A 16028-nucleotide genomic window follows, 5' to 3' on the forward strand; every position below is an offset into this window, starting at 1 on the left:
TGTCTTTGAATGTACAATATTTTTTTATTTTTTATGAAGTTTGTTTGTTTACTCTTTTGTTGCCTATGCCTTTGGAATCATATCCAAGAAATCACTGCCAATTTCAGTGTTGTGAAGTTTTATGACCCTGGTTTTCTTCTAAAAGTTTATAGTCTTAAGATTTACATTTAGAGTTCGATCGGTAGCGGGAGCGGAGAGCGGACCCCAGAGAGCCCTGAGCAGCCCCACCGCTGCCGCCGGCCTAGTTACCATCACACCCCGGGAGGAGCCGCAGCTGCCGCAGCCCGCCCCAGTCACCATCACCGCAACCATGAGCAGCGAGGCCAAGACCCAGCAGCCGCCCGCCGCCCCCCCCCCCGCCGCCCCCGCCCTTAGCGCCGCCGACACCAAGCCCGGCACCACGGGCAGCGGCGCAGGGAGCGGCGGCCCGGGCGGCCTCACATCGGCGGCACCTGCCCACGGGGACAAGAAGATCATCACAACGAAGGTTTTGGGAACAGTAAAATGGTTCAATGTAAGAAACGGATATGGTTTCATCAACAGGAATGACACCAAGGAAGATGTATTTGTACACCAGACTGCCATAAAGAAGAATAACCCCAGGAAGGACCTTCGCAGTGTAGGAGGTGGAGAAACTGTGGAGTTTGATGTTGTTGAAGGAGAAAAGGGTGCGGAGGCAGCACATGTAACAGGCCCTGGTGGAGCTCCAGTTCAAGGCAGTAAATATGCAGCAGACCGTAACCATTATAGACGCTATCCACGTCGTAGGGGTCCTCCACGCAATTACCAGCAGAATTACCAGAATAGTGAGAGTGGGGAAAAGAACGAGAGATCGGAGAGCGCTCCCGAAGGCCAGGCCCAACAACGCCGGCCCTACCGCAGGCGAAGGTTCCCCCCTTACTACATGCGGAGACCCTATGGGCGTCGACCACAGTATTCCAACCCTCCTGTGCAAGGAGAAGTGATGGAGGGTGCTGACAACCAAGGTGCAGGAGAACAAGGTAGACCCGTGAGACAGAATATGTATCGGGGTTACAGACCACGATATCGCAGGGGCCCTCCTCGCCAAAGACAGCCTAGAGAGGACGGCAACGAAGAGGACAAAGAAAATCAAGGAGATGATACCCAAGGTCAGCAGCCACCTCAACGTCGGTACCGCCGCAACTTCAATTACCGGCGCAGACGCCCAGAAAACCCTAAACCACAAGATGGCAAAGAGACAAAAGCAGACGATCCACCAGCTGAGAATTCATCCGCTCCCGAGGCTGAGCAGGGCGGGGCTGAGTAAATGCCGGCTTACCATCTCTACCATCATCCGGTTTAGTCATCCAACAAGAAATGAAGATGAAATTCCAGCAATAAGAAATGAACAAAAGATTGGAGCTGAAGACCTTAAGTGCTTGCTTTTTGCCCGCTGACCAGATAACTAGAACTATCTGCATTATCTATGCAGCATGGGGTTTTTATTATTTTTACCTAAAGATGTCTCTTTTTGGTAATGACAAACGTGTTTTTTTAAAAAAAAAAAAGCCTGTTTTTTCTCAATACACCTTTAAAGGTTTTTAAATTGTTTCATATCTGGTCAAGTTGAGATTTTTAAGAACTTCATTTTTAATTTGTAATAAAAGTTTACAACTTGATTTTTTCAAAAAAGTCAACAAACTGCAAGCATCTGTTAATAAAGGTCTTAAATAATAAAAAAAAGATTTACATTTAGGTCTTTTATCTATTTTGAGTTAATATTTATATATGGTGTTAAGTAAGGGTCCAATTTTATTCTTTTTCATGTAATTATTATTTTTCAACAATATCTAGTGAAAAGATTTTTATTTTCTTCACCCAATATTCTTGGAAACCTTGTCAAAAATAACTGGACCAGTTGGACATGGTGGCGCATGCTTGTAATCCCCGCACTTGGGAGGCAGAGACAGGAGGATTGCGCGGGTTCAAAGCCAGCCGTGTGCACTGGCTTAGGAGACCCTGTTTCCAAATAAAAATGTAAAAATAGGTCTGGGAGTGTAGCCCGGAGGTAGAAGGGCTTCCAGGAACCCCAGTACCAAAAAAATAAATAAATAAATAAATGGACCATATATGGAAGAATTTATTTCTAGGCTTTTATTTTACTCCACTAGTTTATATATCTGCCTTTATAGCAGTACTATACTGTTTTGATTATTGTAGCTTTATAAGGATTGAAATCAGAAAATGTATGTCTTCTAGCTGTGTTCTTTTTCGAGATTGTTTTGTGTGTTTAGAGTTCATATTTCATGTTAGAATAGATTTTTTCTGAAGTAAGTCTCAAGACTTTTTTATAATGATTGCATTAAGAAGTGGGAACTCAGCCGGGCATGGTGGCACACTCTTGTAGTCCCCACGCTTGGGAGGCAGAGACAGGAGGATTGTGCAGGTTTGAAGCCAGCCGGGCTGGCTTAAGAGGCCCTGTTTCCAAATAAAAAATGTGGAAAATAGGTCTGGGAGTGTAGCCCGGATGTAGAAGGGCTTCCACGAACCCTAATATCACACAAAAAAGAAAAAAGAAGTGGGAACTCTATAATATTGTTGGTAGGATTGCAAATTAGTGCAACCACTTTGGAAAACAGTATGGAGGATCCTCAGAAGAATGGGAACAAACTTACATTTAATCCAGCAATACCACTTCTGGGTATCTACCCAAAAGAAATGAAACCAAACTACCAAACTAATGCATATGTATCTGAAGGGGTCTGGGGGTCTTCAGGGGTCAGCACAGGAAAGACCCAAGGCCAGCCATTGGAGATAAGCAAGCAAGCAAGCAAAAGCTTTATTAAGACAGCCCAGCTCCCTTTTATATCAGGCAGCTGGGAGGAGGGAGCTTCTGCTCACAGCGGAAGATCGCACAAAGTACGGGGCATTTACTGATTGGGTGGCTCATACCCCAGTGGGTGTGTTATCAGGGAACTGATTGTTGGGCATCCTGTGGCCCCTTTGGCAAGCTATGAGGTAACCAGCACAATACAGAAGAGAAGCCGGAGAGGCGCCATCTTTGTCATGACTGGGCTGCTTATCCTAACAGTATCTATGTTCATAGCTGCACAATTCACTATTGCCAAACTATGGAAACAGCTAAGATGTCCATCAACAGAAGAATGGATTACAAAACTGTGAGATATGTACACAATGGAATTTTACTCAGCCATAAAAAAACACAATTATGTCATTTACAGAGAAATGGATGGAACTGGAGGACATTATGCTAAGTGAGATTAGTCAGTCACAAAAAATAAGAAATCAGATGCTTTCCCTAATATGTGAAAGCTAGGGAGAAATGGGTAACAGGAGGAACTCTAGATGAAGAAGGAGATCCTATAGAGGAAGCAAATAAGGCGACCTAACTGAGGGAATGGGAGGGTGAAGAGGGAAACTCTCTAAAGCACTCTCTAAAGCCAAAACATGGAACCAAACCAGATCTCCATCAACAGATAAATGGATTGCAAAATTATGGGAAACACATACAATGGAATTCTATTCAGCTATAAAGAACAAAATCATGGCATTCGCAAGAAGATGGAAAGGTCTGGAGAACATTATGTTAAGTACAGAAAGAGAGGGACTTATATTTTCTCTAATATGCCCAAACTAGGGAACACTGGGGATACCAGAAGGACTTCAGATAATGGAGGGGAAATCTCAGCAAAGCTAGAATGAAAAGCTAGGAGATGAAGAAAGCTAAGTTTGATTAATGGAGGAGCTACATCCGAATATGTGTAAAAGTATGAATATAGCATGGTTAACCAGGACACTCATTGTTGGGAGGTGGGAAGGGGGAACTGGGGTGAGGGAGAGGACACCAAGCACAGTCTAAAAGTATACCATTTTCAATATGTTCCACTTATAAATAAAAGTAAAGAAAAAAAAGCACTTTTTACCTAGGGAAGAAAATAAAAAGTTAAATAACAAAATGGGAAATATATATGTGGTGTTTTTATCTCAGACAAAATACAAATACCTTTAAGGAGTTTCTGAAACCAGGTGTCATAGCACAGGTTGTAATCCCAATAGTGAGAAGGCTGAGACAGGAGGATTACAGTTTTGAAGCCAGCCTCAGAAATTTAGTGAGACTATCAGCAACCTAGTAAGACCCTTTGTATTTTATTTTTTTCAGTACTGGAGATTGAACCCAGGCGCACTCTACCTCTGAGCTACACCCTTAGCCCTATTTCTATCCATTATTTTGAAACAGGGACTCTCTAAATTATACATGGGCTCACTAAGTAGCTGAGACTGGCTGTGAACCTGCAATCCTCCTGTCTCAACTTCCCAAGTACTGGGATTACAAGCATGTGCTACCACACCCAGCTGTGAGACCCTTTTTCAAAACAAACAAAAAAAATGGACTGTGGGTGTAGTTCAAAAGTAGAAATCCGATTATAATAGACTTCTGGGAAGATGGCGACCGAGAAAAGCGGGGCTTAAGAGCCCCGCTAACAACCAATCTCCATTACCACAAAATCAGCCTTTCATAACCAGAAAACACCATCACTAGAGAAACAAAAAAATCACCAGGCTCCAGAGAGAAAGCGGACTGAGAACAGAGCTCAGAGCCACAGAGGAGATACACCGGCCTCATACCCGAGGATGCAGCAGCAGCGCCATACTGCCGGTGGCAGCGGCGAGTTCACCGGACAGCTACAGCAAGCCGAGGTGAGCCGCTGTGGAACAGCCAGGTGGGATTTCTCGCCGCAGGTAAAATCTAAAGCTCCCAGTGGCTGAGCTCAGCACACGCTGCAGGGACTCAGAGTAGAACTCAAAACCAAGAAGAAATAAGCCAGCCTCACGGCCGAGGGCGTATCAGTGGCACCATATTGCCACCGGCGGCAGCAGCAGCGAATTAACCGAGTCCAGTACAGCTACATCTGCGAACTCAAGAACAGTGAGTCAAATTGCGGGCCACAGAGGAGAAATCCCAGTACTGTACTCCCTGGGACTTGACCCAGTGGGGGAGGGGCGGTGGCAGAGATATCACACCATAGGAGAGCGTGCAACCTGGCACCCCCCACAGTCTAAAGCAGCCTCTATCGACTCCCTGGGTCGGAGACTCTGTGATACAACCCAGTAAAGGAGTAGTGGGGTCTTAGATACTACTGATTCGAGATCCAGAGCACCTTCAGTGAAGTCATAGTGACCCAGGGAAGAACCCAGAGAAGGCACAAACTTCCGAAATCATGGGAAAGAGGAATAATACTGGAGCAATGAATGCCCACAACCGCACAACATCAGAACCCGATAAAACAGAAAATCAGAGATTTCTAGAAGATCAAATCAGGAAAATAACTGTAGAAATAATAGAGGTGCTTCGAAAAGAACTCAGAGAGAGCCAAAAAGAGATAAAGGATGCAATTAATGAAGTAAAGGCCTCAATTCAAAGCACAAACAACCGATTAGACCACATGGAGAACAGAATCTTGCTCCTAGAAGATGATCACTCCAAAAATGAACGCATAGTTTCTAATCTAGGAAAAAATATCCGACAGCAGGAATCTGACATTGAAGAAATATGGGCCCATTTTAAGAGAGCTAACCTAAGAATAATTGGAATAGAGGAGGGAAAAGAAAGTGAAACCAAAGGGATCAACAATCTCTTCAAGGAAGTAATAGCAGAAAATTTTCCAAACATAGAGCAAGAGGTTGATACACAGGTCCAGGAAACTTATAGAACTCCCTTTAGACAGGATCGGAGAAGAGGATCCCCACGCCACATCATTGTCAAAATGACCAATGTGGAAGCCAAGCAGAGAATCTTAAAGGCAACAAAAACCGAGGGCCAAGTGACATTCAGAGGCAAACCAGTTAGAATCACTCCAGACTTCCCAAACCAAGTCAATGAGAGCCAGAAGGGCTTGGAGTAACATATTCCAAACTCTGAAAGAAAACAACTTCCAGCCAAAAATTTCCTACCCAGCAAAACTTTCTATCAAATTAGATGGAGAAATAAGAAGCTTCCATGACAAACAGAAACTGAAAGAATTTATATCTTCAAAACCAGCGCTAGAGAAAATACTCAAAGAGATTAACTACAAAGAAGAAATAGGTAACACACACCAGAACCAGAGAAACAAGATTTTCCATCCAACAGACAACTAAGATTGGTTATCTGTGGAGATTCATTATTTATGTTAGTCTTTTACCTATCTCTAAATTGTATTGTTTGCCTTTATTGTTGTTAATTTTTAGGATGTCTATTTGGAATATTAATATACTTTCAGATATAGCATTTGGAAATATTTTATCCCATTCTATCAGTAACTTTTAACTCTGTTTACATTGTCTTTGGATATACAATATTTTTTTTATTTTTTAGGGAGTTTGTATACTCTTCTGTTGCCTGTGCCATTGAAATCATATCCAAGTAATCACTGCCAATTTCAATGTTGTGAGGTTTTATGACCCAGGTTTTCTTCTAAAAGTCTATAGTCTTAAGATTTATATTTAGGTCTTTTATCTATTTTGAGTTAATACTTGTATATGGGATTAGGTAAGGGTCCAATTTTATTCTTTTCCATGTAATTATTATTTTTCAACAATATTTAGTTAAAAGATTATTATTTCCACCACCAAATGTTCATGGAAACCTTGTCAAAAATAACTTGACAATATAGGGAAGAATTTAGCTCTAGGCTTGTATTTAACTCCAATGGTTTATATATCTGCCTTTAGAACAGTACTACACTGTTTCAATTATTGTAGCTTTAGATGGTTTGAAATCAGAAAATATATATCTTCTATCTTTGTTCTTTTTCAAGATCGTTTTGGGTATGTAGAGTCCATATTCTATATTAGGATAGATTTTTTTTCTGAAAAATAAATATATAAATATATGATAGTTTCACCTAAAAAAATAGAAAAAAAATATTCTCTGGTAAGAAAGAAAGCAAAAATAAAATATTGAAATGTTATCTTTAAGTCATCAAAAGCTTGGTATCAGACAAATGAAACTGTTATGTGAGATTATCATTTTTAATTTTGGATAAATTGCTATAATACTAGATGTCAACCACTAAGCCAAGCATGGGAAGGAGGGATGGGGAGAGAATGGGGTGGGGATCGGGTGGGGGCTGACTGGGTGATGTGTGCATGTATGTCTACAAAAGTTTGTATCCCACTATGATGTATGAATACAGTGCACCAATAAAAAATAAATAAATAAATAAAATAAAATAAAAGTATTATAATAAATGAAAATTAAGAAACAGTGGGATTATCAAAATCAAAAGCAGTCTTAAAAAACTAATAAAATAATCAACTCTCTAAAAAAAAAAGTAGAAATCCCCTGGGTTCAAACCCCAGTAACACATACACACACACACACACACACACACACACACACACACACACACACATTTTTAAATTTGACAATAAAAAGACCTACAACCAAAGATAAAAGTGTACACGAAAGATACAAATAGATATTTCAGAGTTAATGGAAATATTAATGGATCTTAAACACATAAAAAGATGCTTAGCTCTTTTTTTTTTTTTTGGTGGTGGTACTGGGGTTCCTGGAAGCCCTTCTACCTCCGGGCTACACTCCCAGACCTATTTTTACATTTTTATTTGGAAACAGGGTCTCCTAAGCCAGTGCACGTGGCTGGCTTCGAACCTGCGCGATCCTCCTGTCTCTGCCTCCCAAGCGCGGGGATTACAAGCGTGCACCACCACGCCCGGCAAGATGCTTAGCTTTTCTGATACCAAAAATGCACATTTAAGACAAAAAGGATAGCTAAGCATAGTGGTGCACACTTATAATCCCAGTACTTGGGAGACTGAGACAGGAGAATCACAGGTTTGCAGCCTGCCTCAGCAACCTTGTGAGGCCCTCCTCAACTTAATAAGACCCTGTTTCAAAATAAAACATAAAAATAAGGCTGAGGGTATAGCTCAGAGGTAGAAATGGGTTCAAACCTTAGTACCAAAAAAATAAGCATATAAAATAAAACAAGAAAGATACTTGAAGTAAAAGAGAGACTGAGACATTCTCTTTCAACCATGATGAAGTAAAAGGGTCAAGATTTGCCCTTTGCCTTAAATCACTAAAAAATGAGACAAAATACTCGAAATAGTGTTTTCAGATGCTGACAAAAGGCAGCAGAAAGATAATTCCAGGGGAGAAAAAGAAAAGCAAATGTGAATTTCTGTCTAGAGCAATTTCCAAACAAGAGTTCATGGGTCAGGAAGGAAAAGGGTTGATTTCACCGAATTGAGGAGACAGAGAGTGGTGTTTAAAGAGGCCAAGGAAACTAGAATCTGTGGAGCAGAAAACTGAAGAAGAGAAAGGTACACAAAGACTTGCAAATCTACACAGAAGTCTATCTGAGACCTTGACTTAACAAAGAATCTCAGGAAAGTTAAGTTCCATAAGATCAGGTTGGGGAAAAAATGAGGTAATGAAAAAGCTAATTACCCTGATTTGATCTTCACATATTATTTACTTGGATTGAAATATCAAACAATATCCAATAAATATGTGTGATTATTGGCACTGATTAAATATAGAAAAATAAAAGGTATTATATGAAAATAAAAGTTAAGCAAATATTTTTAGCTAAGAGGTAAACATATTTTAAAAATTATACAGGGAAGCCAGATGTGGTGACACAGGCCTGTAATTACAGTGCTTGAGAGGCTGAGACAGGAGGATTGCAGATTCAAGACCAGCCTCGGCAACTTAGCAAGACCTTCAGCAACCTAGTAAGACACTATTTCAAAATAAAAAATAAAATAGGGCTAGAGCGTGGTTCAGAGATACAATATCGCTGTGTTCAATCTCTAGTACCACCAAAAATAAAAATAAAAACAAGGCCGAGTTAATTTGCCTTTTTAAAAAATTCTGAATGTGCAAATATTTAATAATTTTGCCTATCAAAACTGTCTCTTACAAATACATTTCCTCTGTGGTTCACTAAATTTGTAACCTTCACAGCATATCCAGGTAAAACTCACCAGCAGGTTATTGCAGCATCCTGCTCCACAGATATCAGGTTTCACATACATTAAAAGTTTTCTTAAGAGGAAGTAAAATAGCTGGGTATGGTGGCACATGCTTGTAATCCCAGTACTTGAGAGGCTGTGAAAGAAGGATTTCAGGTTCACAGCCAGCCTCAATTACTTAGGAGGCCCTCCTCAACTTATTAAGACCCTGTTTCAAAAGAATGAAAAAATAGGGCTGGGGGTATAGTTCAAAGGTATAACACTCTGGATTCGATCCCTAGTTTTTAAAGAGAGAGGTAGGGGGAGGGAGAACAAGCAACGTGAAAGAGATACAGGCAATATGAAAAAGACATAGAAACAAATATAAAGACTTTATTGCTACTTGCAAAAAAATACAAAAATAAAAAAAAAACATTTTGTGACAAAATGAGTTACAAGAGAGAAATAATCAGAACAATTCTCAGAGTACCCAGCCTCTGATCATTCAAGTTCCATCCAGACACAGAAAATATCAGAGCATACATAAAGGAACACAACTAACCACACCTTACTATTAGGACCACATCTGCTCTGTCCTATTCTAGGTGTGCCCTAGAAAAACTCAAAAATAAATTTCAAAAGAATCAAACTGTTCATTCATGTACTTAAGATCATTTCAGAAGTCCCAAGAAACTTTAAAAGCATACAACAAAATCCAGTGCTCAACAACATAAAATCTATAATGTCCATGTCTGACTTAAAGTTACTTACTATGGAAGAAGCAGGAGCATGTGTCCATTAACCAAGAAGAAGACAAAAAAAGTCCTATAAATGACAGAAAGATAGACTCAGCAAATAAGGACTTTACAAGTAGCTATTATAAATATATTGAAACATGCTCGGTAAGAAGAAGAATTTCTGGGCATGGTGGCGCACGCTTGTAATCCCAGCATTCGGGAAGCTGAGACCAGAAGATTGTAGGTTCACCGCCAGCCTCAGGTAGTTAGTTAGTGAGGCTCTCCACAACTTAGTGAAATTCTGCTTAAAAATTAAAATTAAAAAATAGGGCTGGGGTATAGCTCAGAGGTAGAATGTCTCTGGGTTAAATCCTCAGTACTGGAAAAGGAGGAAGGAAAGAAGGAAAGAAGGAAAGAAGGAAGGAAGGAGGGAAGGAAGGAAGGAAGGAAGGAAGGAAACAGAGAAAGAAAGAAGAGCTGAATTTTTTGAAGTAGATAAAAACCAAACACAGACCCAAGAAGTTCAATGAATCTGCAAGCAGAATAAAACTACAAAATGTGCATCATAATTAAATTTCTTGCTGGGCGTGGTGGTGCAAGCCTGTAATCCTAGTACTTGGGAGACTGAGATTGGAGGATTGCATGTTTGCAACCACCCTCAGCAATTTAGTGAGACCCTACTTCAAAATAAAAAAATAAAACAGGGCTACAGGTGTAGCTCAGAGATAGAATGTCCTTGGGTTCCATTACCAATACTAAAAAAAAAATTAAATTTCTGAATACCATTCAGAAATAGGACATTTTAAAATCAGCCAGGTAGCCGGGCATGGTGGCTCACACTTGTAATCCCCATGCTTGGGAGGCAGATCATGCAGGTTTGAAGCCAGCCTCGCTGGCTTAAGAGACCCTGTTTCCAAATTTTTAAAAAGTATAAAAACAGGTCTGGGAGTGTAGCCCGAAGGTAGAAGGGTTTCCAGGAACCCTGGTACCACCAAAAAAATAAATAAAATCAGCCAGGTAGGGAAAGCAAATTACACACTAAAGAATAAAGACAAGAATTACTGCAGATTTCTCATCAGAAATGATGCAAGTAGTAAGATAATGGAAAGACATCTTGCAGGTACAAAAAATAACAATGTCAATCTAGAATGTTATGTTCAGTGGAAATTTCTTCCAAAATTGACTTTTCTGTGCTGCAAGAAATGTTAAGAATGTTTCTAGGCAAAAGGAAAAAAATATTAGATGGAAACTTAGAGAGCCCCTGAAATTGTAAAATGTAAATGTGGAGATATAATGTAAATGCAAACTAAAGAACATTTGAAATTGTGTGTGGATAAATATAAAAAGCATTTTTATCCATTTTTTAATACTTAAAACAGAGGAAGATGCTAGTGAAGTTAGGCCTTATTGTTAAGGTGGTATTTGAAAAACATAGTCATGTTCAGTGATATTAGCTACTATTGGGTAAACATGGCTCAATGAAACATCCCTTCCAGGCAATCAATTCCATCATGCATTGCAATAATCACACCTTAACCCAAAGCACTGGCTCTAGAGGGAGAGAAAATTGTATGTCCTGAGCATTTATAGGAGCAAATGATCTTTTTAAGCATTCTAAGAAAATAGAAGTCATATCTCAAAAGCCCCGGCTTCTCAAAATTCCACTCACGGTATATCAATGTCAGGAAATAATCTGATAAAACTCATTCCTTCCAGGATTACTAAAGCTAATATGTGGCTACTTATATTCCATATTCCTTCTTATTTTTATTAGAAACTATATATATATGAACTTTTTTGTGGGTCTGGGGATGGAATCCAGGGGCATTTGAACTCCAAGCTACGCCCCCTGCTCTATTTTTTTTCTTTATTTTGAAACCAGGTCTCACTGAGTTGTAGAGGGCCTCACTAAGTAGCTTAGGCTGTCCGTGAACCCACACCCAGCTAGAAACTTATATTAATATATCTACATTTAAAATAATGTAAGCCAGGCATGGTAGCACATACCTTTAATCTATGCATAAATCACATTTCATGTATTCCTGTACCAGAGAGGCTGAGACAGGAAATTACAGGTTCAAGACCAGCCTTAGCAACTTACAAGACTCTCAGAAACCTAGAAAGACCCTGGAGGTTTAGCTTGAAGGTAAAATGCCCCTGAGTTCTAACTCCAGTAAAACACACACACACACACACACACACACACACACACACACACACACACACAACTTTAATGAGGACAGTTTTTCAGCCAAAGCAATTTATTTCTACTTGGAGATATTCAAACTTCAATTAGCGCATAGCTGTGTATATTTTTGAAAAGAGTTAAAAACTGGAACTTTTTCCCTTGCAGAATTAATGGAGCCACAACACAAGAGCTAAAGCCCATGTTCTTTCCAGTGAGGCCTGTTTCTGCTTAAGAGTATATATACACACTTATCAGTGATTTTATTTTCCTTCTCTGTGGCCTGTATTCAACCAGGGCCTAGCAATAACAGAGACTCATATACAGATTTTTTTTACTTAGAATATTGCCACATCTTTCAGAGTCATTAATAAATCCTAATTTCTGTTCTCAATCCCTCTGCACAAAAGTTACAAATGGATAAAATCAATTAATTATGACAAACTTCAAATAAGCCCCATGAGGCAGACTCTCCTTGAGACTCAAGAGCCAATGAGACCTCAGAGGCTCATTAAAAGTTGACTAGTCTAATTAGTGAGGCCCTCTGCAACTTATTGAGACCCTGTTTCAAAAACAAAGAATTAAAAATAGAACTGAAGGTGTAACTTGGAGGTAAGATGACCCCAGGTTCAATCCTAGTGTAAGAACCTTGGAAGATTCTTGTCTGCATGGTGCAATACCAGGGAAAGTTCCTCTGAACTGAAAGCATTGCCATGGTGGATTCACTTCAAATGTGTTTCAAAATTATTAAAGCACCCTTTTAGTTATTTTTTATTTTATTTGGGTAAAGTTCACATAAATTTCACCATTTTAAGCATTTTACAGTTTACATATAGAGACTTTTAGTACATTGCTTATACTATGCAACCACTAACATTATTTACTTCAAGAACATCTATCATCCTTCCAAAATAAAACATATTCACATCAATCAATCACTCTGTATTATCTATCCCTCCTATCTCTGGCCCCTGGCAATCATTAACCTGATTTCTAGACTTTCTGTCTAAATGGATTAAAACAATGTGTGGCATTTTGTGACTGACTTCTTTGACTTAGCATGGTTTTGGGGATTTATTGACGTTGTAGCATGTATCAAAACTTTATTTCTTCTTATTGCAGAGTAATATTCCATTCTACGGATAAATCACATTTTATGTGTCCATTCACCAACTGATGGCCTTTGGATTGTTTTGTTTTAAGCTATTATATTTAATGTTACCCAAAGATTAGACAAAGGTGAGAGTTTGCATAGCTTCACAAACTTACTGGTTTACAGCCCTCTTTAAAAAAAAAAATTACTCAGCATGCCCCCTCCCCCGCTGCTTCCACTACTACCCCCTTTATTTTCATTCAATGTTCCCCAATTGCACCTGAGGCTATTACCACAGCCCCCTGGATCATCCCAGCAATGCTGGCCTAGTTGAGGGGGTTAATCTCTGACTTTGGGAATCTCGACTGTCCAGCCCTGGGCATGCATGTGGTCTTCTAGAATCTCAGGAATGTGTGGGAGCATCAAAAGGCCCTTACTTCCCAGGGCATCTCACTTTGTAGTCTTTCCTCTCAGGCTTTTTGGTTAATGTATTGTCCTCAGTTGCCATCTTTTGCTTCAGGCTGTAACTAATACATTTGCAGTACTAGAATATGAATCTAGAGCCTAGCCCATGTATTTGTCTTTAAAGATTTTCATCACACCCTACTGCATCCATAACCCACAAAACCACTTCAAGTCCTGAAAGAATTCCAGGAAACCCCTTTCAGCTTCTTTTAGAGAGCCACCAGAGAGGCCAAAACAAGCAAACTTAATTTATTTTAGTATTTGTAGATGAATGAATGGATTAAAAATTATAGAATTTACACCTATATACATTGTGTATCTCTACATACCCACACACTTCTATATTATTTGGCTTTTAAAAGGGAGACTCTCACCAGGCATGGTGGCGCACGCTTGTAATCCCCACGCTTGGGAGGCAGAGACAGGAGAATCGCACAGGTTCAAAGCCAGCCTCAGCAATTTAGTGAGGCTCTCAGCAACTTAGTGAGACCCTGTTACCAAATAAAGTATAAAATAGGTCTGGGAGTATAGCCTGGAAGTAGAAAAGCCCCTGGATACCACAAAAAAGGGATACTCTGCCATTTGCAACAATATGGATAAACATGAACCTGGAGGACATTATGCTATGGGAAATAAGCCAGAAGCAGAAAGGAAAATATGCACAAAATGGCACTTACATGTGGACTCCAATGGGGGGTGTGTGAATACATAGAAACAGAGACTAGAGCAGTGGCTATCAAAGATAGGAGGGACCTGCAAAGTTGACATGCAGGCCAAAGGATACAAACTAAAGTGAGGTAGAATGTATGAGGCAGATTGTATGAATAAGCACAAAGACTGACTATAGTTAGTCACACTGCCTGTATACTGAAATTTTTACTGGAGAGATTTTTATCTGTTCTTACCATCAAAACAGGTGACTATGTGAGATTATAAATATGTTAAATTGCTCACTGTACTAATCATTTCATCATGCATACATATATCAAGAACTAAGTTGCTAACTGGTAGACGGGCACACTTGATTAGGAAAAAATAACTTCTAATATTCTACAGAACAGGAAGAGGATAACTATGATTGACACAATTAATTTTTTTTGGTAGTACTGGGGTTCCTGGAAGCCCTTCTACCTCAGGGCTACACTCCCAGACCTATTTTATACTTTTTTTAATTTGGAAACAGGGTCTCTAAAGCCAGCACACCTGGCTTCGAACCTGCACGATCCTCCTGTCTCTGCCTCCTAAGCACAGGGATTACAAGCGTGTGCCACCATGCCTGGCACAATTAATTAATTTTAAAAATAGTTAACAAAGATTTTGAATATTCCCAACACAGAGAAATTATATATAGCTGAAGTGACAGATATGCAATTACTCTGATTTGATCATTATACACAACACACATGTATTGAAATAATCCACAGTACCCCATAAGTATGTATAATTACTCTGTGTCAGTTAAATATATATTTTTAAATATTTTGATAAAAAATGTATGGAGGGACAAAAGTGATACTCTTGTAGCCATTGATTAGATGAAGAAAATATAAACATGACAAAATAAAAATGTAACATTAAGTAAAAAAATATTGTTGTTCACCTTAAACTTCTACAAATTGAACACTCCGGTTTCATTGAGAATGATATCTGTGGTGTGCCAGGTGTGTGAGCTGTGTTGTCAGGGCTGCTGCCAACAGGCTAGGCTCAGGAGAGGCATCAGCACAAGTTAAAGTGCCTCAAAGCTCTCACTGACTTGCGGTATGTTTTATTTAATTATGTGTTTGCAATTGCCAAAAGGTTTTCTTAGTACCTGAAGTTCTAAGAAAGTTGATTCTCTATGTTTTTGCCAGTTTACTTGCTGCTTCTCTGGGAAGGAGGACGTCTGGAGTTCCGTGCTCTGTATTTTTGCTGACATTGCTCTCTAAAAACAGCCCTCCTGCTTTGCTTCCAGACATATCCCAGCTGAATGACAGGTCATGTGGTCCCGCTAAGGACCCAGATGACAAACTTTGAAATCAGACTGATCTCAGTACAAATCCTGACTCAGCCTCTTCCTCTGTGAATGACAGTATTAAACTTTGAAATCTTTTATCTTTACACGAGGATCACAATGCACATCTCAGAGAGCTGGGCTTGTCAGTGAAGCCATTTCTGGCACCATAATTGAAGGTAAAAAGTTTATGATGCAATCTGGATTTCCCTGTTTTTACTCCCTCAACCTGAACTTAGAGACTCTTATAACTAAGAAGAAAGATCATGCTTAAGTCAAGTATTGCTAATGGGATGAATATGAGGAGGAAAGGGGAAATTAAATGAAACCATGTTTTGGGGGATTTTGCTTTTGGGGTTTTTATGGTGTGTGTGTGTGTGTGTGTGTGTGTGTGTGTGTGTGTGTGTGTGTGTTTTACTGGGGATGGAACCCAGAAGCATTCTACCTCCAAGCTACACCCCCAGCCCTATATTTTTTATTCTTTATTTTGAAACAGGTTCTCACTGAGTTGCAAAGGGCCTCACTAAGTAGCTGAGGCTGTCTTTTAATTTTGATCCTCCTAGCTCAGTCTCCCAAATGCTGAGATTACAAGCATGTGCCACCACAACTAGCTTG

The 16028-nt window shown here is 39.6% G+C and overlaps 1 protein-coding gene across 1 annotated transcript; it reads left to right on the forward strand.

The window, feature by feature from the left end:
- Nucleotides 1-310: 310 nt before the first annotated feature.
- Nucleotides 311-1288, forward strand: LOC308279657 (Y-box-binding protein 1-like; the record flags this gene model as incomplete). The annotated part of the gene is made up of 1 exon (XM_080719776.1): nucleotides 311-1288. The coding sequence occupies one exon, from the start codon at nucleotides 311-313 to the stop codon at nucleotides 1286-1288; it is 978 nt and encodes a 325-aa protein (XP_080575902.1).
- Between the last annotated feature and the right edge of the window lie 14740 nt (nucleotides 1289-16028).

This window comes from Muscardinus avellanarius (assembly GCF_963383645.1).
Source record: "Muscardinus avellanarius genome assembly, chromosome: 1".
Taxonomy (NCBI): domain Eukaryota; kingdom Metazoa; phylum Chordata; class Mammalia; order Rodentia; family Gliridae; genus Muscardinus; species Muscardinus avellanarius.